The sequence below is a fragment of the Mixophyes fleayi genome, chromosome 8 (genome assembly GCF_038048845.1).
Source record: "Mixophyes fleayi isolate aMixFle1 chromosome 8, aMixFle1.hap1, whole genome shotgun sequence".
NCBI classification, from domain to species: Eukaryota; Metazoa; Chordata; class Amphibia; order Anura; family Limnodynastidae; genus Mixophyes; species Mixophyes fleayi.
Genome location: NC_134409.1, coordinates 116,985,887 through 117,010,735, shown reverse-complemented (window position 1 = coordinate 117,010,735; position 24,849 = coordinate 116,985,887). Strand labels below are relative to the sequence as shown.

The following is a 24,849-nucleotide window of genomic DNA, read 5'->3' as shown; positions in this document are numbered from 1 at the left end:
ATTTGCCAAATTGGCAAAGATATAGCAGTTTGGTGCTCGGACCGAGTAGCCAGTCTCTTCTGGTGACACAGAGTGCTAATGCAGTGGGAAGATGGCCATCCACTCAGGCCAATAGCAGTCATCTGCCGACAGCATTTACCAATAGGTTCAGATGATGATCTGATTGTTTTAGATCATGGTTTGGGCACAGGGTCGTTTTGGGACAACACATGCTATGATATCAGGCCAGTTGCCCAATATCACTAGAGATATTTCAGCATATATCCAGAGATGGCAGCATGTTTTGCATCTTTGTCTCTGACAATGTTCCCGTTTTTTTTAATCTTGTCCCAACTGCACACTTTCATTGGGTAGATCAATCATATCATTTTGGGCCCCCTAATGCAGCAACTCAATCTAACACTACCAAATTGCCACAATGACAGCTTCAATATCTATGAGCGAGTGCTTCACCTCTATAGATTATTGATTTGCCTGGCTGTTAAATCATACATTATTTTGTCCACCCCTGACTGAGAGGTCCATCAATCTCTCATAATGTCTAAAGCAGAAAACTTCAGTCATTTCCCCTATGGATGCATTATGTGTGTTTCATGCTGTATTGTCTCTACATAAATATCTGCACAGTTAATCACTGCCTCCACCAGAGTCTAAAATTGCTGCCCCAGGCTAGCGGGATCGAGCCCATCTTCTCCAAAGCAGACGCTGACTCAAAAACCGTTTTAACCCACTTCAAAGCTCACACTTTCCTACCTCTGGGACTGTGTGGATTTTCAAGATGTATTTAATACAAAAAGTGTTTTAAAAGTGTTCAGTAATTTACTGTAGTTCAAACAGGGCTGTTAGCTGGTTGGGAGGGAAATAAATGATTGAAGTCACAACATGCTTTTCCTTTAGGGAGTGCTGTAATCTTGCAGTATGATCTGGACTGAAATGTGATTTAACGTGGTCTTAGCAAAGCATTCATTATGTGTATTTATATTTTTCCATTTTGTATTTACAGATCAATCACTAGATGAATATCTACATTTGTAAATATATTTTATCTTTGTATTTTTACTTTATTTTTTATGTTTTAAGTACATCATATAGGCAGAAGTCATTCTACACACAGCTACTAATTTCTGTACGTTTGTATTAATTATCCTTATTCCACTTGTATAGGTATCCGCAGCGCTAATTGTTATAGTTAATGATAAAATACAGTAATTGCTTTCATAGTGCAATAACTTTTGCACAAAGTATGTACCATTGGTTTGTTTTGCAGGAAGGACCATGATATTTATTGTAATATTCCGTTATAGTGTTACCTTGAAAGAATTCCTCTAGAAACAGATGAGCTTCTTGTCCACGGTGGTAAAGCAAGACTCATGTTGTTGTCCTGGCAGCTGGTGAAGCATAACAGACAAAGTAAAAGGCTGGACTATTGTATCGCACCTGGCCGAGATAGTGACTCCCTGGTTAATGTTATCCAGGTCACTGGCTCTTGTGTTCCCAGCACAATGGGAAGGAGTGTGAATGCAGCTCCTCTCTCTTTAGGAAGCCAAATCAAACTTGACTTTCAGTGAAGTGTGCTCTCCAGCCTTGTGTGCTAATTAGCGGTCTGTGGGTGGTCTTGTGCAGTGAAATTGAATAGAACGCTAATCAATACTATGAGAAGACGATTTAACATGACCTGACAGCCAGGAATATTTCCTTTCTTAAAACCCATTAGGAACTCTGAATCAAATGCTAAGATCCTTGTAACATAGAATTCAACACAATGATTTAACTCTGAGTGCAGGAATTCAGTCTGGTCTTACCCAATTTGTTTTATATATACTTGTGTATGGTGTGTAAATGTGCATTATGGTTAGGGACATGTTTACAGCAGAAAACTTAGATGTCTGTTCCTATATTTTTGGATGTTACAGATATTGAATGGAAATTAATGGAAAAAAAATGCTTTACTTGCTGAGTAAAATGAGGGGTACTCTACAGGGCAGTTTCTGTACCGGTCACTGTCTGAGGCGCTCATAAAATGCCATCCTAACCCATTGGGGTGGCTAGTATGGGCACCACAAATAATTAAATACTGGTTCACCTTGTGGCTGTTTTAGAATATATTCCACTGCCATCATTCACCTTCACTCCTGCTCCCCTAACAATGAGAAGGATGTGGGCGTTGTTTGATCAAATCATGGTTTACCCTCTACTATCAGTGTATGAGAAGCACTATACAGGCATGGTGGGTTACATGGTGATCTTGTCACTCACTGTCCAATCACAACCCATTCCCTGTCATCAGTGTCGGTGGAAAGGGCGTGGCGCTTAATGGCCCCGCCTCCCCGTACAACAGGATTGGCCATTGTACTCCCATCACTCATTAGTAACGGGCAAAAATTCTGACACATTTTCCTCATAATTTGGCCACTGGGTGTTGCCATTCTGTTGCTATGACTTTTTATTTATGCCTATAAGAGCTGCACTACTACCTAGGAAACTTCCCTGTGGTAGCTGCTTTCTCTGGGCTCTGCAGATTCTTTGGAAGTGGCCTCTTATGAAAAAAATGTTTCCTATGTGGTAAAACAACTTTAATAAAGGTTAACATGCTCATAGACTTGGATTAATTAACAGGCATGTCCTGGATCTATTAAAAACAGTGACACCAGCCACTAATATAATACACCTACTCACTTGCTGTATAGGACAAAAATCATCATCAAGAGCAGTTTTAGAATGTTCAAACTTGACAAGTTTACTCATCCTGCTCAGAAACACTGCTAAGATCCTCCATATCGGTTACATAGTAAGGTTGAAGGTCTATGTCAACATTTCGGACATTGTAATTATGTTGTTTTCTAATGACCAGAAAGAACAGGTTTTTGTTGGTTTTGGGACCAGATAGAAGTAACAAGCAAGGGAATATTGTGCAACAAATAGATAAGTTACATGCAGTTACCTGTGATTTGTCATACGCTACATTCTTTTCTGGTCTTCTGATGTCTTTAGTGATGTTGCTTTGTCACACAGCTTGTGGCTATATGTGAATGGACGCCACTTGTCCAATCTGCAACTCTGTAGAACGTCACATCTGCGACTTACAGATTATGCAACCGTCCTGATGCAATTTGTGGCACTGCATTACACAATTAAAATTGCTCCTGTGAACTAGCCTTTAATACTCAATGATTAGATGACAGATAAAGTACATGTTAAAAGATAAACAAATTACCAACTCATGGAAGTTTGGCTTTGTTTACTCATGATAGTAGCATAAGCAGCATTCTTTGATCCGGAAAGGGAAGTGTTTGATTTTGTTAGCAGTATTTATATATCCTCCCATATCTAGACCACATTTTTTTACTTTCCATTCCAAGCTGCCACAATCTGTAGTTTAAATCTTTAGCATTTTCTGGGTAATTCAATGTGGGGCCACATAGATTATCAGAAAGAGAGTCAAAGCAGCAACCTGCACCCCAACCTTGTAGATGTGCAGATGGACTAGGTTAGTAAAGTAGTCAGACATAATGGCTATTTACCCATCTGCTGCATCTATACATCACCTCTAGCAAAACAGATGTTTCCACTCCTATCCCTCTTCTCATTCACAGATCTGCTGCTCAGCTGGAAACAAAACTGCAATCTCATTTTCTATGCCCAAATGTTTCTTTCAGACCTTGTCCAGGTCTTTGTTTTAAGAATATTCATGTAATATCAGTTGTATTCCAATAATATCACTGCCAGAATCCAGAAATATGCTACAAATGTCCACAACAAATCAATAGATCCCACATTGTAATACACAAGGCTGGTATGAATGGAAAATTAATGGCTTCTGTCCTAAATGTATTTCATCACCTTCCTAACATGTTTGTATTTTGAGAAGTAAATCTTCTCCAGATGTGATTACCTGCATTAGAGTTTGCGTAGTCCTTTGTCTTCTTTAGTGGACTAATGTTGTTTGTATGCACATCTCCTCCCCACAAATTCTCTTGTTTAAAGACTGTCCCAGCTTTTCTTAGAGATACAGGTTCAGGTGTCTGTAATACATTAGCAGCTGCTTTGTACCTAATCTCATTTATTTGCTGAGCTAATTTGCTTCCTTGTAAATCTAAGCCTTCAGTTTGACATCCTATTTGTAAACAGTCTATCAAACCAACAACATCCAAGACAATCCAATCCGCTGCCATAACATATCTTTAGTGTGACAGCGTACAGCCAGCCACTTTGTAAGGGACTAACAGAATGTTCATCTAAATGCAGCTAATAATTAGAATACTGATGTTTGAGACTTGCTGGGAAAATCTTTAAAACATGGCACAAAGTCTGCGTTAAAAGCTCCCTGTTTATACCCTTTGCCAAGAGCTTCAGAAATCTGTTTCCTGAAAATTCATCCTAACAACTTTTTCCTGTGGTGGTTAAATGTTATTCTTCTGTCCTTCATAGGAAAAAAATCTAAAAATTACGTTAACAAGAGAAGCAGAGCAGTATTATAATTATGGAGATAAAATAGCACAATAGTTTGATTTAGTATTTACTTTCTGATGAAGTGGAGAGTTAATTTACGGCTGTCCTTGAAATGACTTACAATGGTTGGAAGGAGTGATTAAAAATTTGTGATGAGTAATTATTGAGCCATCAATGACTGTGACACAGCTAATGCTGTATAACTTTTTTTTTTTTTTTTTAAATTTTATTATTGCCACTATTCTGTTTAACCTATCCCAATTTGTTAGGTCTTTTTTATTGAAGGTGGCATAATCAATGATTTATACATAATACAAACTATGTGCGCCGATAATCTATTCTTAATTAGTCGTATGTGTGTGAAGGGTGTGGATTTTGAAAATACAAATGTAAACTCGTCTATAGTTTTTCCTATTTAATATTTACTATATTTGTACAATGACAATACAGTATTTTAGAATGAAGACAAAGATAGAGATTAGGTTATGTGATCTATAGAATTCTGCAAACCCCTAGCGAATATTTGATAATTGGTGACACTGGAAAGGCTCCGTAGAATACCTTAGGGAAAGTTATTTTTGCTTGAGTCTCTATTGAGTCTTCCCCCGTTATAACTGTCAAGAGATTCTGCTGTGTTCAGTCTAGCCCTGAATAATATGTATTTTATATCCTGAACACAGTCTGCATAACCGTTTGTAAAGTACTGTAAGGGTCAAGTATTATATGAACATACTGTCATTTATGTGAATGTACTTTTATCGTAACCACATCTCCCCCTCCTCTTCAATCATGGGCCCTATCCAGAACGTAGGGGAAGGAAGAGACGAGCCAGGATATATGCAGCGTTGTCTCCTGTATCATCCCTGTCTCCTCTGGTCCCCATAGACCTTGTAAGAGCCAAGACAATAATTGACGACTAGCAGATTATCTTTGTAGAGTACATCATAATTTGCAGCTACAACATGTTAATTGCCAAGAGGAGGAGAGGAGTCTGATGTGTCTGGCACATGATGTGCCAAGCAGTGCTGGTGCATTGGCAGGACTAGCCCAGGGGAAGTCTTTGGGAGAGGAAATAGAGGAACAAACTTCATGTTGCTTTGAAGATAAAATGTAGTGTGCGTCAGATGGACACAATAGGTTACCGAGTCCTGGAAGTACATTCTTTTGTGGGGTCTAAGCAAAGGCTGGAGACGGGACGAGATACCAGGAACTTCCTATCAGATGGATACAAAAGAAATCAAACAATCGTTTGTTTGTGTTTGGCAAATAACAGTAGCATGTTTTCCTGATTCCTAGTCCACTATAATACTTCAGTCAGTGCATGGGGAGATTGCTTAGACCTAGACGAGGATACATATGATTTTTATACATAGCAACAGATTTTGTTGTCTGCCGGTTCTCTCATAAGTAAGGCGACTTTCACCTTGTAGTTCAGCCGTCTGCATTTAGCTTATTAGTTGTTATTAAGATGTGCCGAGAGTCACTATTTTATAGTCTTTTCTGCAATAATACAAGTAATATAAATGTGTTTGTGTAGTATGTGGAAGGTGACTATTCAGTTGCTGCCCCTTGTAGAAAAAATAATTGGTCCATCCCTTACGCTTAATTCACTTGTGCAAAATGTAACAGATCCGCATAACCATTAGTGGTACTTGATGAAAGGGCTGGGAGTCTCTGCTCTGGATAAGTGGAGGGGACTCGCTGCCACCCTGACTAGGAGTCATTTTCCATTTATGTCTTTATTTACAGATTATTATCTCAAACCACCAACCTGGGGTAGTCACACAGCCTCTGCTGTTGGGACATCTGTGATTAAACATTTGTGTCCGCTCCAGTTACTGAGCAGCCAACCATGGATTAATCTGCTGGATTACCCAAGGTCCACAAGTGACGTCTCTGAAATACTTAACACTGCCAACCACTATGCTAAATGCAATTTGGTGTCATTAATTTACTGGATTACCCAAGGGCCACAAGTGAGAGAAGGAGCGTACAATATTCAGTTGGTTGAGGCAAAGTGATAATCTGCTTGGGTTTTAATGATGGACTAAATATGTATTCACTGTATCCGCTTACTTGTGTATTTCTCTGGACATATTATTCATATGTGATGTGTAATGTATTGTTATCTTTGCTTCCTTTATAGGAGCCAAGTACCAAACGGGTTAAACCACTTTCAAGGGTCACATCACTAGCAAATCTTATTCCCCCAGTCCGAGCGACTCCCCTGAAGCGATTCAGCCAGTCACTGCAGGTAAGGCAGATTGGATCCTTGTGTACTATAATAGATGGAACTTTGTATTGTGTTTAGATACTCGCACATCAACCAACAGGATCGCTACCAATTTGATCTCACATGTAAGCGATCAAACAGGACAATAACCGGACGTTTGGGACATGGGCCAAGCAGCCAGGATCTCTCCCTGCTTCTCTGAGACCTGGTAGGGAATGCCAGAAGATTGGTTCTCACATAGTCCAGTATCTGTCGCCTTCCTCATATATACCAACATAACATTCTGGTTGGATTTGATAAAATTATTGTCGGGTTAGTTTGGGGGTCACACACAGGTAAACATCAGGCTAATTGCTCAATCTATGTGTCCACCTTTACTCTGTAGAACAAGTGCAGGATCAATGTGTTGTTTAGGAAACAACAAAGGTGTATAAAATGGTATTGGGTAATAGTAATTCCATAGATGTTTTAAGCTTTGTTGATACAACAGCTCCTTCTTCAGGCTTGGTTTGCGAATTAGGAAGGGGCCATTGCCATTAACTGATTTGACTGTTTGTATACAATATTTGTTGCTTTCCAATATTCAACTCATCCTCCTACTACTTATTATGGCTTATCTCTGGATTTTAGACATAAATGTATAATTAACTTTCTCACCCTAACAAATCCAGCATTGCATCAATATTTGTTAGCTTGAATTGTTAATGAATGTTCTGTAAAGTATATTGGTACAAACAACCTGCAGAGAGAACCCTGATACATTGTATATTGACGTTTATAAACCTGTTAATATAGATGCCGATGTATTATTAACATTATCCTGGTAACATAACTTTGTGAAATACCACCTTTCAAACAAAGGATTTCAGACAGGATGGCGTGCTTGTTTTTTTTAGCTCTACAGTAAAACTTTTTGCAATAAGTAATATTTTAGCACATGAACTTTTTATGATGGAAAAATGATTGTGTGAAACTTAACAAGATACATGAGGGTGAGCTGTTGGAAACTAAATATATTCCATTTGCAGTTGTAAAACTTATTTCCTACAATTTAGTGATTAAAACTTTGGATCACGTCCTAGATAAGAGATGTGTTTATTGTGAATTTATAAATATAATATTTTCTCTTGAGTGGGCAGTCCGTGGTTAATGCCAGGAGAGAGATCTTGTGATCTGACCGTAGAGCTTGGAGGTTCCTTGTATGTTTGACACACACAGTTATATGGGGGGGGGCACAAGTCATACCGACCTTGCACTGTACGTTCACTTATAACATACACTTGGGAGTTAATGTGTTTGGTCCCTCCTGTGCTCCATATGAGCTGCATACAATGGCAGCATTTACAGACAAGGAGTAAGTAACTGAAGTCACCTCGGCCGCTTGCGTTTCATCCAGAAAGCGGCGTATAGCGTGACTGGAACAGAAAATAGTGTACAGTCACTGGCTTGGAAAGAGCCCACCTTGGCCGCCAGCGGCCTCCTTGAATAACGTCAGGGGACAGATGTGTAATACTTTGCAGAAGCTGACGGTGCTGAAGAGGTCAAGGGAAATATGTCTTGGGTCTGAAAGAAAAGCTTTATTAGTTGCAGTTGTGAGCACCAGTGTGGAAAGTAAATTATGTTTTGGCTAAACTTTTCTCAGAGGCCAAAGCGTCTCTTTTGTGGCTTAAACAGCTGTTGCCGGCTGTAAATGCCCACACTGTTGTATACTACCATTTTCTTTCTATGTGCTAACCTTACTGAACATCCCAAATGTACGGATTATCAAAACAGTGATCCATAGCGTACTGTCATTTAACTCCTTCATGATCAGAGGCAAAATTAACCTTTTTCTAAAATCTTCAAAAGATTACTTGAACACAATGAGCGCAGCCCGGCAAAGTTACCTAGACCCCCTACGTGATAGCTAATCTACTATTCTAATCTAAGGTCAGGAGCAATGAAAGGATTTTTTGTCTAACCTAAAGAGACAACTTTTACTGTGATTCATTATCGCAAAATAGTCATGTGACCAGGAACTATGTCAGTTGGCTCTTCGTCATTGCTCCGTGATCTGAGGCTGTCAGTGACAGTGGGTTACAGAGCTCTGACCAAACGTTGCATTGTAAGTTTGCACGTGGTTGATGCCACCGACATATGGCAGCAAGTATTAAAAGCCCAGTCGCACCCGCTCAATTTACATATACCAGGTCAGACATAGAGACCAATAGGACATGAAGAGGATAACGTACTGAAAGGAATAATGTCATATCTATAAACATAGCAGCAGCTAACCCATAACAACCAAGCGAGACACATTTAGAATACATACTGATATGTCTGAAGTGAGGCGATGTCGGGAATACAAGTATAGACTACGGTTCTGAATTAGCAGCTAAGTGGTTTATAAAGGAAATTGGTGAATTCCAATTCTGTTGTCAGAGGTGGGGGATCTTCAGAATTCTAACCTGATAAAATGGTTCTGCAAGCCGCAGTGTTCTGCTGGGAAACCTTGGGCTTGTTCAGGAATGGTCTGAGGAACGTGAGAAAGAGTTCAAGGTGTTGACTTGACCTCCAGATTCTCCAGATCTCAATCCAATCGAGCATCTGTGGGATGTCCTGAAAAAACAAGTCAAAGCCATGAAGGCCTCACCTCATAACTCACAGGACCTGCTGCTAACATCTTGGGGCCAGATACCACAGGACACCTTCAGAGGTCTTGTGGGGTCCATGTCCCGATGCGTCAGAGCTGTTTTGGCGGCACAAGGAGTCCCTACACAATACTCTGTGGTTTTAATGTTTGGCTGATCAGTTTATTAAGTAGCAATATTAGTTAGCAGTCTAATATACAAGTGTTTCTTATTGTGATATCTTAAATATGCTCCTGACTTCTAGTATTTTGTAAAGTCAGTCAGTGATAAACCTTTCCATATATTAGACAAATAAAGGGCCTGATTCGTTAAGGATCTTAACTTAAGAAACTTCTTATTTCAGTCTCCTGGACAAAACCATGTTACAATGCAAGGGGTGCAAATTAGTTTTCTGTTTTGCACATAAGTTAAATACTGACTGTTTTTTCATGTAGCACACACATATCAACTTTAAATTTCAGTGTACAAATAAGCTATCAAGTATTTGTGTGCTACATGAAAAAACAGTCAGTATTTAACTTATGTGCAAAACAGAATACTAATTTGCACCCCTTGCATTGTAACATGTTTTTGTCCAGGAGACTGAAACAAGAAGTTTCGTAAGTTAAGATCCTTAATGAATCAGGCCCAAAGTCCCTAAGTCACCGCTTTTTTTCTAAAAAATGAAACTAGATTATAATGTTACTGTATGTTTTTTGTTTTTTTTTCTCAAGAAACGACTAGTTTCAGTGGGTTTTAGATTCAGTTTTACTACTGTATATTATGCTGCTAGAAACTTGTTTGATGTGAGGAGGTCACTTCGTCTTGGTCAGCATTCACATATTTTGTATGTGCACCCAAACTTTACACAAAAGTCAATATATGCTGTACAATTATCCTTAGGTCACTCTCGCTTCTTATCCACTTGCAGCGTTCTATCAGTTTCCGAGGTGACAGTCGTCCAGATTTATTTACCCCAAGACCTTGGTCCAGAAATGCCCCTCCTCCCATCACGAAACGCAGGGACAGCAAGCTGTGGAGCGAGACCTTCGATGTTTGTGTTAATCAAGTGCTCACGTCCAAGGAGATCAAGCGCCAGGAGGTTTGTGTTGCTACATTCTGCAGAACTACTGAATGCTGAAGACAGATTAACATCATTACATGCAGTATAAAGTTGTTTTTCAGTCAATTCACATATACGGCTTATAGTTTTACAGTGAACAGTTATAAAAACAGTTTAAGGATATTTCTTTCTCAGAATCAGTCATTTCCTTGACAATGTGTGTGTTCTACTCGATAGAATAGTAATACTTATAAAAGTGATGGATTGATTTCTAGTTATTGAATACACTGTTCTCTTAATATGTTTTATAGTTGTATTGTGGAAGCCACTTCAGCTGTCTGTAACCATTTACAGTGTGATCTGTTTAATCTATTAACATAAAGGATTTTAGGGACTGAAATGAATAAAGAGTTAGGTAACATCAAGCAGCGGTTTAGTGGTGATTATAGACACGATAAAGTCCCAGCATGTCGTGCGTTTAAAGCACCATGACCATTGTGGAGAGATCACATAGTTTCCCCAGGATGAATACGCGCGTTATTGAGTAATTCTATACCAGCAGGGCACCCCCTGCCGAGCGCAGTAACAAGACGGTGAGAGAAAACGGCCATTTTCCCTGCTCTAAATAGTGACTCTGTTCCCACCACATGTGTTAAATACTTTATAAGTTAAATGTGTTTGGCATTTGCCAGGAGCAGGTGAGAGGTTCTTGGTCTTATGACCACTTTGATCTTTGAACATTGAACTTTAAAAGATGTTCTTCATTTTTGATCATTCTTGACATGACATTTACAAGGAGAAGTCAGCCCATTCACAAGACGGCCCCTTCAAAGAGGGACATTTGGGGTGTATGAAAGCAGTCTTCTAACTTGGACTTTAATATATATATTGAGAAAGGAGCTGGCTGTATTGCATTGCTCAGTGTGCAAAGGATTAACTGAGTAATTCCCACCACATAGTGATAACTCAATCCCTACAGTGTGCTCCCAGTCATACAGTCACAGCACTAAACCAGACCAATGCACTCACACTGCTTTAAATTTAGTGTGCTGGTTGGTGCAGAGAACAACAAAGCCTGTTGTATCTAGTAGATTTAACATGAAATGTTTTGGTCTTGCCAGACGTTTGTCAGGCCTAGCAATATCTGCAACTAATTTGATTTTTTTAATGATGAGATTTTTTTTGTGTCCTTTCCATAGGCTATTTTTGAGTTATCCCAAGGAGAGGAAGACTTAATAGAAGACTTGAAGTTAGCAAAAAAGGTAGGCTGACGTGTGTTCTTCATATAATTGCATGTATGCAATAAATTGCCGTATGTATGATAAAATCAGCCCATTTCGGTATCTTGTGTACTCTAACTGTTCTGATAATAAGTTTTTCAGTAGACAGGAGCTGCAGTTATTTTATGGGCGGATGCATTATTCATGAGCCTGTCCGTTCACTGGGAACTGGTGATGTGATTTGTGTATGAGTTCCTAGTGAATTAACAGGCTGCAGATAGGTTCAGCCCACTGAGTGACTGCCCCATTGTGTGGGTGATCCCGTTTTAAGGGCCCTGTTCCATATATATCAGAATTTAGTATTGTTTATGTTGTAAAACCGGAACAGCCACAGAAAAACTAGAGCTCAATGTGGCAATTCTTAGGTTGAATGATGCCTCATAGACACATTGGTCGACCACATTTTCTGCATAACAGATTAAATACGAATATATTGGGTTGGATTTTGATCAGTGACAAGCCCACACCTGGTCAGTTTGGTTACCTTGGCCAAATTAATTCTAGTTGTGGGCAAGTTTACATAACAAAGCAATCCCAATAATATTAAACAGATGGGGTGCACAGTGGCTTAGTGGTTAGCACTTCTGCCCCACAGCGCTGGGATCATGAGTTTGATTCCCGACCATGGCCTTATCTGTGTGGAGTTTGCATGTTCTCCCCGTATTTGCGTGGGTTTCCTCCGGGTGCTCCGGTTTCCCCCCACACTCCAAAAACATACTGGTAGGTTAATTGGCTGCTAACAAATTGACCCTAGTCTCTGTGTGTGTGTGTGTGTGTGTGTGTGTGTGTGTGTTAGGGAATTTAGACTGTAAGCTCCAATGGGGGCAGGGACTGATGTGAATGAGTTCTCTGTACAGCACTGCGGAATTAGTAGCGCTATATAAATAGCTGATAATGATGATTTCAACCTGCCCTGTATACTTCTCTCAGGCATATCACGATCCAATGCTGAAACTTTCCATAATGACAGAACAAGAATTAACTCAAATATTCGGAACCTTGGATTCTCTCATCCCCCTACATGAAGGTAGGTTCTCTGCCCAGCGTCCCTCAATGAGTTAATGAGCACCTTCCCAAGGAAGTCATTTGTTAATAAATAAGTATTTTTATGTCATGTGCAGATCTCCTGCGACGCCTCCGTGATGTCAGGAAACAGGATGGATCCACGGAACACGTTGGCCACATCTTAGTGGGCTGGGTAAGACAAGATTACTTTCAGTCTGAAGGTTGCATTTGTGTATTGTCGTATCAGCAGTGATTTATATAATTGGTTCTTAGTAGATGGTGGCCTTGATGCATTAATATGTACACAAGTTTACCTAGATACTACTAGTCCTTATTCAAATCAGGGCCCGGTGACATTACTGAGGCGTACAGAAGAGGCAGCCAATTTGGGAGCTGAACCAATTTTCGTACGCAGCCTATCAATGCGCTAGCAACTGGGCACTGTTCCTAGTGAATTGGTTGCCAGCATTTTCATGAATGTTGAAGAAGCAAAATGTCTGCCTCCATAGTGTGTAGGGATCAAATGCACTTTAAGCTCTTGCTTCCTGGGCATTGATAGAAAAATAAAGTGAAAATAAACCTCGCTTATAGACGATGTTTCCGTTTAAAGCAAATATATCATCAGTGAATGTAAAAATGAAGTTAATCTATACTTGGCATTCTTAGAGGGGGGGGTATTGGAATTTCAATCTCATGAGAGGTGCTTGTCATCTGAAAAATCTCGTGATTTCTAATGTGTTCTACAATTACAAGTGTAAATTACTGGAAAACAATACTTACAGTAAGGAAAGTTTGGTCATTGTGGAATTTTCGCAAGTGCATTAGGAAGTGAGATTTTATTTTATCTTATATGGTGAAATGCGGAACTAATAATTATATTGGGTGTTTCACTACTGCAATTGGTGAAAAGGAGACACAGAGAATAGTTGTGGAAACATTTAAACATTCTATTCTTACCACGTGTGTGTGGGAGCTCTAGAAAAGTACAGAATAGAGATTTTTTTTTTTGTGACGTAACATTATAACAATTAGAGTGGAGAGGGCACATTTTAGCGTTTAACTCTGAAAAACATGATTTTCTACCAGGTTTGGGCTTTACAGAGATCAACTCTCATCATTTACTTTTACTGTTCATATATCGGAGAGTGCATATATAGGAGAGCTTTGTTTGCTGTTAAAAATGTGCCACAAGTAATAGCGAGCTTTGTGATGATTTTTTATTTAAAGTGGTGGTGACCTTTATAGTGCACATCATCATTAATTTATATAGCGCCACTGATTCCGCAGCGCTGTACAGAGAACTCATTCACATCAGTCCCTGCCCCATTGGAGCTTACAGTCTAAATTCCCTAACACACACAGACCAATGGAGAAAAAGATTGCTTCTGCCTAAATCCATCACTGATGCAATATTTTTGCTGTGTAAGGCAGGCTTACAGACTAAGGTCAATTTTGATAGCAGCCAATTAACCTACCAGTATGTTTTTGGAGTGTGGGAGGAAACCGGAGCACCCGGAGGAAACCCACGCAAACACAGGGAGAACATACAAACTCCATACAGATAAAGCCATGGTCGGGAATCGAACTCATGACCCCAGTGCGGTGAGGCAGAAGTGCTAACCACTAGGCCACTAACACCTTTAGAATTTCCCACCTCCCCACACAGCCTAGAAGCGACTTTAGTTTGTGGATGATTGTACCGATTGGACCGTAGACATGTACCGTAATGTGCGCCGTGTGGGCCAGCTAAGTGCACTAGGGCAAACTAAAATGTTTCGCTGTGTGCATCTAGTCCCACTTGTTAAATTGGCTGACACGTTGTTTCATAGTTTTTGTCTATGAAATATCCATATAATATGGTTGAGAAGTAATGTAACACACTATAAAACTAATAATGGCAATTGCTAAGGGAAGACTACCCATTGTAAGTAATTAGAACGGCTGTTAAGAATCTAGTTGCCTGGGACTTGCATTGTGGTAATTAGTAGTGGCTGTGTGTACTCAGCATGTACCAAGCTGTATAACTTGCTGAGCAAGGTGAGACCACACTGCCTTCCCAGAACTCGCCAAAGCTTATCAGGAAATTCACACACAATTCACACACTCTGTGCTGCTTATGTGGGGATGAACTTCATTATCACAACAGAATTCAGGATAAAGCTGTGAAATAGGCAGTAATAGGTTAGGATTTCCATAGATCAGGATCTATACATTACCTGCCTTAATCCTTTTGTTCTTCTACAATGAGTGGGAGCAATTTACAAGTCTTTTCATTCAGGAAGTCTTAATAAGCATTTAAATGGGAAACCTGAATCTCAGGTGTTGTTGGGATTTACTGACTATTACAAAAATCATTTGTTGTAAGATAATTTGTATACATTGGAATGTTCTCACAAATAGGAAACGCTGGTTAAGGACACTTTGCAACAGTATATAATGTTCACCAGTAATGGAAATAAAAATAGATAATGTGCGTGAAGACAGTTTGTGTGTTTTTTGGATTGAGACCACCCGCACAGTTGTTCAAAGCTTGTCCTCTGCTTCCACCAACAGGCGTGTGTGTGTGTGTGTGTGTGTGTGTGTGTGTGTGTGTGTGTGTGTGTGTGTGTGTGTGTTAATGCGTGATGAACTGTGCTTAAAATAAAAATATACCTGTAGCATAACATTTCACAAATAAGTACAACAATTCGTAAATTGAACAAATATTGCTGCATGTGTCTCTCCCTCAAAAAATCAGATTATTTTCAGGTACACCTGTTAATTAATAAGTTGTCAGATCGCTGTACCAGTTGTAGTACTATAGACACAGCTCGGTGCATTGTTGATTCATTCAGTATTATAACAATATTTGTTATAGTAATCTAACAATTATTATTTTGGCAAGAGTTAAAGCTGTGTTAATCCAGCCATGAGCAAGTCCCTTAATAATGTTTATCATATGTGTCCTGTATACTCCACTGCATATCTAAAATGCGTTAGAGCATGAAAAACAGAAACTGAACCTGCTGCATTCTAAAATGTTACACGTTTTAGGATTTAGAATGCAGCGATGTGACTGGTCTACCTTAATGATGTAAATTTCCATGCATTGCATAAAGTACATTGTTCTACTTCTCCAATGCCCGTAGCCTTATCAGATTATCTTTAGTCTATCGAGTTCCTGAGTCTTGTGCACTCTGGAAACCTTTTGTTAAATGGAACAGACTAGTAGTGGTTTTGTTTTTTCTTTGTAATCTGTGCAAACCCTACTAGATACCGCCAGTGCCATGCGTCACGGAAATTCTCTAAAGAAACACCTCGAGGTCGACCTCTAAGAGGGGATTATCAACAAGCGGCATGTTGCAGTAAATGTGTGCATAAAACTGTGTCTGACTTAGCAGGAGTTATTTTAGCTCATTTGTTAGGACTCAATAGGCTGTCAGGCTGTCTTTGTTAGCCCCCCCCCCGTTAGTGGCGTTTGAGAAAGGATGGGAGTGGCGGGCTGCTCTTTGATTTTGTTGCTGTGACATTGTGTTTACAGTCTGTCACTGATGAAACATGTCAGGAGTATTATCAACTGGATGGAAGGAAGACAAAAGAGCCTGAAAATTACCAGCAACCTTTTTCTTCAAGGACCTCGCAGCTACTGCTTCCCTTAGATCTTCATGACTCTCGTCACATCTAAAAGGGTTTCTTGAGTTTATGAATTAGACACAACATTCCTTATGGATGTGGTTATCAGTATGTAAGCATTTAGTGCCAGTTAACTAGCCATTTCCAATCGCTTTATCAAATTATTCACTAATCACTCTGTAACATTCAGAGGCTGTAATATTTCTCACAGTTACAATACGCGCCTGCCCTGGGGTTAATATCGCTTGTGCTTTTACTCTTGGCCTCCATGGCTTTTCACCTTTCACTGTGCTGGAAAGCTGTAGCTAGCTGTGTAATTACTGATTAGCTTTTAGGGCTGTCCATATCCCAAAGTCTGCAGCCGACCCCTTTATAGGATATTATCCTGTAAGACTGACTGCTGATGGTTGTGTATGTATCTTGAATAATTCCAGGTCAAGAAATCGGAAAGAAAAACATTATGTTGACATTCTGGTAGCATCGATTACAGGACACAACAATACATTTAAATATATAACACAAGAACACAATTGTGTAATTAAATTGTAATTTTGAGAACAATATAGCTAATATAATTGAATACAGTGCTATTTTTGCTGGTATTAAAAGTTGTTTGTGTGGTTTAAAAATGAACTCTTCCGCTGAATGTTTTAAACTGAGCCGCAATGACAATTTGTGCTACAATGAGCAGTACTGCAGTCACCCTTTGTGTCACGTGGGGTTCTAGAACTCTGTTCTCTTTCACTCTGTTCTATAACTGTGTTCTCTTTCACTCTGCAGCTGCCCTGTTTAAACTCCTACGACAGTTACTGCAGTAATCAGGTGGCAGCTAAAGCACTACTGGACCACAAGAAACAGGACCACCGAGTGCAGGACTTCCTCCAGCGCTGCCTAGAGTCGCCCTTTAGCCGCAAATTAGATTTATGGAATTTCTTGGACATCCCTAGGAGTCGGCTAGTGAAATATCACTTGTTACTGAAGGAAATACTTAGGCACACCCCAAACGATCACCCCGACCAGCAGCACCTTGAGGAAGCCGTAAGTTTCATTGTTACTACATGTTTCTTGTCTAACCTAAAACTCATGTACAGACTCCTGAGGACAAGTCAGATGCAGGCTAGTGGCACAGAAACCAGTATACATATATGCCTTTTATTTCAAGTGTTTTATTTTTTTAATAAATGTCCAGCAAAACTTAGGGACATATAAGCTTTTCCGGGCAGGTCCGTTTAATTGGAAGCTGCTTTTCTGCTCACTCGGTATAGAGTGTAAGCTCTAGGGAACAGGACACTCACTGAAGGTTTCTTTATTGTCATTATTTCCTCAAATGTAACTACCAGATGGTAAAGCTCTGCAGAAATTGTTGACAGTATAAGTAATAAAGGAAAATAATAGGTAAAATCTTAATATAATAATAATAAGATAATCCATAAAGTCCAATGGAACTGTGCATCCCAGTGGCCAAATCATCAAGAGGGAGAAGAATTGACTTTCTGTATATATGTATAATATATAATAATAATGCTACAAATCCTGGATTCAGTTGAGGATTAAAGATCATTACTAGGAGATTGTGATTACAGGAATATAAAAAATTAGCTGCAGGAATATGTCCTTGATTAAACAAAAGTATAGTTGAAGAAAAAGAGTAGATTTCACAAAGTACACAGTAATATAAAATGTTACTACATAAAGGCAGGCATCTCGTGCCTTGCCTGCAAATCTTAAACATCTTCTAAGAAAAGTGATGCGATGATAAATATAGTGTCCAGTTCCAGCTAGAACAAAGTTTATTTAACACTACTGGTGTATTTACGCCTGGAAAGAGCCTTCTAATAATGTCACCATTAGATGTACTGTGTGTGTTTCGTAATAGAAAAAACACTTTTCTGAAATACTGTATTTGTGCTCGCTCGGTGTCAAGATTCTTTATTGCTAATTCAGACTGTCGTGGAAAGTTTAATTCAGTAGACGGAAAATAAATGGGGCAGATAAATAATTCAGAAACTTTTGTTTTGTTCTCTGCTATTTTTGGACTATTACTAATGGACATTTCACACTCAGATGACAGCGTTATCCTTCATTTTTTCTTTATGAATTTTATATGTGCAGAAACTGTTAGGTGGATAAAGCAGATTTTAATGTGGTTCCTCTTGTTTTCTCGCAGATTAATATAGTCCAGGGGATTGTAGCAGAAATTAATGTAAAGACGGGAGAGTCTGAATGTCATTATTACAAGGAGAGGCTGATTTATCTGGACGAGTGTCAGAGGGATCCGCTGATTGATAATTCTCGGGCCCTGTCCTGTCACGGAGAACTGAAGAATAACAGGGGAGCTGTAAGTAATTTAGTTAACATGACAAGACTTTGATCTTTTAAATACACTTTAACATAACAGGTTGTATGTACCGGGCAGACTTAGGCTGGGTGCAGACTACAGGATTATCTGACCAATGTGTTACCTATGACGATTTTGCTACCGACTGAAAAGTAAAATCCTGATGATCAGCCGATTCACGCGTACACACTATACACGTTTTACAAGATTTACCCTCCGTTCTGTGCTCTTCAGTTGTCATGACCGTTGGCTGAAAAGATCCTGACTCTGTAAACTCTACAGAGACTGTGATCGTGAGTGCGTACAGACTGCAGGATTGGAAGGACGTTGTTCCATAGCTGAACGAGATTAAAGCTAGGTACACACTGCAGTGTTTTTAGCCAACTATTGGACCAATCGCCCTATAAACAACCGTTCAGCCCGAAATTGTTATAGTGTGTACACTCCAGCGATGAACGATGATCATGCCAAAGCACAGATCATCATTTGATTGTTCAGAAGAACTATAAATCTCGTTCAGCTATGGAACAACGTCTTTCCAATCCTGCAGTGTGTGTGGACTCACGATGCTGATCTGGACTTTTTATTTTTTCAGTCGTTCGTAAAATCGTTGTAGATAACACATTGGTCGGAAATTCTGTAGTGTGTACCCTACTGTCATTCATCGTCTAAGTGTACACACTAATGTGATATCGGGCTGAACTGTTGTTTATTAGGTGATTGGCCGAATAATTGGCTCTAAACACTGTAGTGTGTACCCAGCCTTAGAATGCATAATGCAAACTGTTTTGGTTTTCTTTTGGTCAGAAATCATTTCTTGGCTTCATAACTGTTTTGTGCACTTGAGTCAAGTTTGCCCTTTAAAAGACTCTTTCATCAAAAAAATAACTTGTGTTCAAATGAAGGAACATCCCTTCCAGATCAGCGGGAAACTGTTTTTTATTTTTTGTTACCTGATGGAATCCGCAAGCTTGACAGTCGTTGCTTAACCCTGCAGTTTTCTTCAAATCTTCTTTGTGAAGAGAGAGCAGGTTCTAAGCTGTTGTGAAATATTAGATTTCTGGCTAAAAAAAAAATATCTTTTTTGTGCAGGTAACAAGATGGAACAGTTCATGTCATTAATTTGTGTATTTCAGAAAACAGTGTATCGTATTCAGTCATACATGATACAGGGTAGCCTTCAATTACATTTCAGTATTTACATTTTGTGGACATAAGTCATGTGGCTCTTGTTAAATCGACAACACTTTTATGTGACAGCCTCAGGTCTGGTCTTGTAAAATCTTTTCTGTATTTACATCATGCTCATCAAGCATCTCAACCCCCTGTCCCCTCCCCACAACCTTTCAACAACAGAGACCAATTTGACTTCAACCAGAAGTGAGGGACTTTGATCATTTGCTTTTGTAGCTACTGATCTTCACATCTGATCATTTTGCTATTTTCACTGAGTACATGATTATTGGCGAGTGAGGTCTTAACATCCATTACCTGACTGCCATCGTTTCATGTAACCCGGTCATTGTATACAATTCCATGTATCACTGATGAAAGAGCTTTGTAAATCTTAGAGTCCGGTTTCACCCATGTGGATTTGCACTTACATTAGTCCAGTGATCGTCTGTTGTCCTTGTATTGTGTGATCATGTTGAAACACGTAGCTCAACTGCAGGTTAACAACCTTAAATTGCTTGTTTCTAGTTCATAGTCAGCGTGTGAGATGATTGACCATTGTCAAGATAGGTATAGGCAGGTGCCATTAGTAAGCTCATTTACAAGACAAATAATATATCTCTGTGATAATATTCACGTTTTTGTCTATATATTATTTAACCACAGTCAATGTCTCTCTACTAGAAATTTCACGTGTTCCTGTTTCAAGAAGTCCTGGTTATTACAAGAACCGTAACCCAAAACGAAAAACTGTACTACCAGCTCTACCGCCAGCCAATCCCTGTGAAGGATCTTATAGTGGAAGACTTGCAAGATGGAGAGGTGCGCGTGGCGGGATCTTTACGTGGCGCTTTCACCAACAACGAGAAAAGTACGTCAGACGGTACACCTTGAAATAAACATGTACAGTTGTAGAACAGAATTGTGGACATATGAGTGTGAGGTGGGGTTCTTAGGTGGACTTCCCTTAGGTGATAGGAGGGTAGTTCAAGTGAGCAAGCTGTAATTAGTGCTCAAAATTCTCCGTAAAAAAAATATATTGGATAAATATTACTTATTTATAGTAATTTGACTTATTTATAGTAATACGTTATAAATACTCCTGTCCTTGCTATAGGGCTTCTAAGATGTACAGCGCTCTATGTCAACCAATAATACATATTATTACAATATCAATTACATACACAAGTCCATTAATTAATCCACCAATTTTTATTTTTTTTATACATTTTATAGTAAATTTGCTAATGAATTGGTTTTTAGCTTTATAATTTGGATGAAAGTTGAGCCCACATCATAATCATCAACATCAACATTTATTTATATAGCGCCAGCAAATTCCGTAGCGCTTAACAATTGGGAACAAACATTAACAATTGGGGTCATCATCATTAACATTGATGATGACAACAAATTCCGTAGCGCTTTGCAATTGGGTCCGCGGTAAATCTCGAAAAAAACAGCTTATGTTTTGGGTTATCGTCTTAATGAATTTACATCTCTGTATGTGTGTATTTTGTACAGTTAAAATTGTATATTTACAGCCTTTTCCATCTGTTTTCATTCGCAGTTAAAAACTTTTTTAGAGTAGGCTACAAGAATGGTCCCCAAACCCAGTCTCATTCTTTTCAAGCAAATGACACTTTCAACAAACAGCAGTGGCTGAATTGTATCCGGCAGGCCAAAGGCTCTGTCCTGTGTTCTGGAGGGGACGATCTGCCTTCAGAGAGACAATTGTTAATATCCACAGAGGGAAGCGGCAATCCCCAGCATGTCACACGACTTGAACAAATGGACCAGTCAGACAGTATCTCAGACTGCAGTATGGACACAAGTGAGGTCAGCATGGACTGTGAACAGATGGAACAGACGGACTGTAGCACACACAGCAAGCAGGTTGAGAGTAATGTTTGACGAGACCTGGAACTGAACTGCTTGTTACCTGTACAGTATTTGCATTCCTTATCTGGAGCAGTTGAAGAAGCACTTTTGAAACCTTCTTGGAAAGGGTGTCATCATGTCTTATATTCCCAGTGGATAACCGTACTGTAGCGATCAGCCCTGACTGAGACATAGGCCTGCACATAACCCTATCTCTTCATCTGTTGTGCATTGGGGTAGATGAGATCTACTCAGACAGTTCCACCAGCATGCTGGTGAGAAGAGTCCTTCAAACTACTGTCAATATGTGTAACATATACAAAAATATATATATGTTTACTGTAAAAAAACAAACAAAAAACTGCTACTATTTTTTTTTCTACAGCTTAACACTGTGTCTTACAAAGAGCCTTGATCCTGTATTTTAAATATGAAAAAAAAACTTGATAACATGCTAAATAAGTTATGTATATTCAATTTGTGCACTCTATCTATACATTTGCAAAAACCTAGGGGTATATTTACTAAACTGTGGGTTTGAAAAAGTGGAGATGTTGCCTATAGCAACCAATCAGATTCTAGTTATCATTTATTTAGTACATTCTACAAAATGATTGGTTGCTATAGGCAACATCACTACTTTTTCAAACCCGCAGTTTATTAAATATACCCCATAGTCTCTGCCATGATTGCTGGAAAGTTGTCAGAAAAGTTTTGCCATGGTTGTAACACCCAAATCAGTAATTATTAGAGGTCTAGAAGTTGCTTGTTTCTCAATAATGGTCCTTAGTGATATGAGCTGGGTAAGACTGCACTTGTCCATGAAATGAGGTTTAAGAACCAGAAACATAACTTTAAACAACTAGCCAGGATATGCCAAGCAAATTATCCACATTAATCTTCATGGAGCTAGAGTTGCTTATTCACCTTACTTCCAGCTGAGGATGTAATAAATCTGTTTGGTTGCAGAACTGACAATTTGACGTTAAGCACTTGAAGAATGTGGCTGTAGTAGAGAATATTAGTTTGCATGTGTTTTTATGGTGAAAGTGGGCTCTGATAATTTAAAGAGAACAACAACAACAACTGAACACTCTGAACACTGTATATTGAAAACATTTTTGACTCATAATTTGTACATTTCTCAGCTACTCCTGTCGGCTATATTGCTGGTGAATTTATAGTTTACCATTTTCCCAAATGCTAAACTTAAAATAGATTTCCGTGCCATCTTTTGAAAGTTATTGAAGATGGGCTTGATATATTCTTTTGACTCTAGCTTATATAGCCTATGACTTTCTACCAGTGTAATTGTGTACTGTGCTGGTATTGTTTTGGGTACAGAGAAAGATATCGCACGTTTTATTAGAATGTAGTGTCAGGCTTCAGGTGGACTGGTAAAGTGTGCAGGTATTCACAAAAAGCTGTAAAATAAAATTAAAGATGTCGTCATTTGTCGAAACCAGTGAAAGTAGAACGTATCCAAGAATATTAAGGCATTGGCAGTAAATCTTGTACTTAATAATGCAATAGGGGTTCTGCTATTGATATGATAGTGAAATTAAGAACAAATGATTCTGCAGTAGTGTTTTACAATTTTTGGTCACAAATCTGCCAAGAATTTGATCATCTGTTAAGGATGCATATAAGGAGATTTAGAAAATTGCCCAAAACTTTGACACAATCCCTTGCTTCCTGAGAATTCACCATCCTCGCCCTATGTTTCCAGTTCAAATCCATGTACTATAAACATGATATTAACTGATCCTGCAGCTGATCAAACCAGGTCTAACATCTTTTTACAATCTGATGTTGGAAATATCATTTTTAGTTTGTAGAGATTACCTGCAAATAACCTAGATTCTATGGCACTAACTGAGTTATCTCAAAGCAGCTATAGGGGTCATTTATAACGTTAAAACAGTGCGACCGAAAAGTCTTTTTCCCATATCACATGGCAATTTGGTGTCTTTTATGAAGCAGCAATTCTTACTCTGATACATTTTGGCACATTAGGGCATTCGCGATGCATAACTATCCATTGGAAAGCATACTTGAAGCTGTTCACGATTTTGCGGGACTTGCAGAGCTTTTTCAACACACAAAAGAACTTGACATTAACACCATTTGGCATGAACATATACTTTCAATAAAGTGCTGTTTCCTTAACCTAAATACTCCTAAACCACAAAATGCAGAAACCTATTGTGCAAAATGCTTACTAACCATAGTACACAATGCTTACTAAGTCATAGTACACAATGCTTACTAATTCATAGTACGTTGTTACCATAGCAATATATTTGATATTTAAAACATGACAGTCCTTACCAAGTTATTTAATATCTTAATGAGGGTCGAAAAGACAGATTATCAAGAGAAATTGGGCAAAGTTCAACTTAATGAGGAAGTGGAGTCAAGACAAAGTCACCAGACAGTGAAGTCATAGACCCTATAGTACATTGTACAAACTAAACTCTCAGAACAAATGGGTAAAGGTGTAGCTAATTGGTGCACGACCAAGGCAGTACAAGTGAGCAGATCAGCTGCTCGCAATGAGGTGTGCTAGTTAGCGATGAACTAGCCAAATGATCCCCTATGAGTAGTGTGGCTTGCTTGTTTACAACAATGAATACAAAATAGTCATTGTCTACATATTTTGACCAGATAGTGATAGTAAACAATACTGCTCTATTTACAACAAAACAGACACATAACAATACTGTGCTTTATTTTACATGTTAGTTTTTGTTTTGTATTTATAGTTAAGATATGGTGAATGGTTAGTGGTTTACTGAGCTCCAGAACAAGCGTGTATAAAATGTGCTGGAAAGGACCGGATCACCAGTGTCTGCCGGAGGTTGAGGAAAGAGCGAAGATGTAAGTGTGGCCGATGCAGATAGACTTGTATATTTTTATGAAGTTATATATATATATATATTGCATAATGGCCTCACCTTACTCTGAAAGCTAAAATAAATCACATTCGACTCGTACATCATCTCTTGTGGTTTTGCAAAACAGTTTAATTATCCAATGACCTACATGATGGCTTTAGTGTGTCATTGGCTCAAAGAAAATACATTGCAAATGTTAATGTCCTCATGCTATCATGATATACAAGGTCACATCAGTCTATACCATAGTCCTCAGGCCACCATGTTGCAGACAAACGGATGAATGGTTACACTTGTCCGTGTGTGTGT

At 38.9% G+C, this 24,849-nt stretch overlaps 1 protein-coding gene across 4 annotated transcripts in view; it reads left to right on the top strand.

The window, feature by feature from the left end:
* ARHGEF3 (Rho guanine nucleotide exchange factor 3) overlaps window positions 1–24,639 on the top strand; it is a 241,651-nt gene extending 217,012 nt beyond the window's left edge. For 3 of the 4 annotated variants that reach the window (XM_075183262.1, XM_075183263.1, XM_075183261.1), the window contains 9 exons: window positions 6,596–6,703; window positions 10,223–10,393; window positions 11,554–11,616; window positions 12,565–12,661; window positions 12,756–12,832; window positions 17,032–17,289; window positions 18,419–18,589; window positions 20,447–20,633; window positions 21,333–24,639. In XM_075183262.1, coding sequence (XP_075039363.1) covers window positions 6,596–6,703; window positions 10,223–10,393; window positions 11,554–11,616; window positions 12,565–12,661; window positions 12,756–12,832; window positions 17,032–17,289; window positions 18,419–18,589; window positions 20,447–20,633; window positions 21,333–21,676 — 1,476 coding nt within the window. In that variant the 3' untranslated portion in view covers window positions 21,677–24,639. The remainder of the gene's footprint in view (window positions 1–6,595; window positions 6,704–10,222; window positions 10,394–11,553; window positions 11,617–12,564; window positions 12,662–12,755; window positions 12,833–17,031; window positions 17,290–18,418; window positions 18,590–20,446; window positions 20,634–21,332) is intronic. The other variant, XR_012678582.1, reaches the window with a different exon arrangement.
* Window positions 24,640–24,849: the final 210 nt, after the last annotated feature.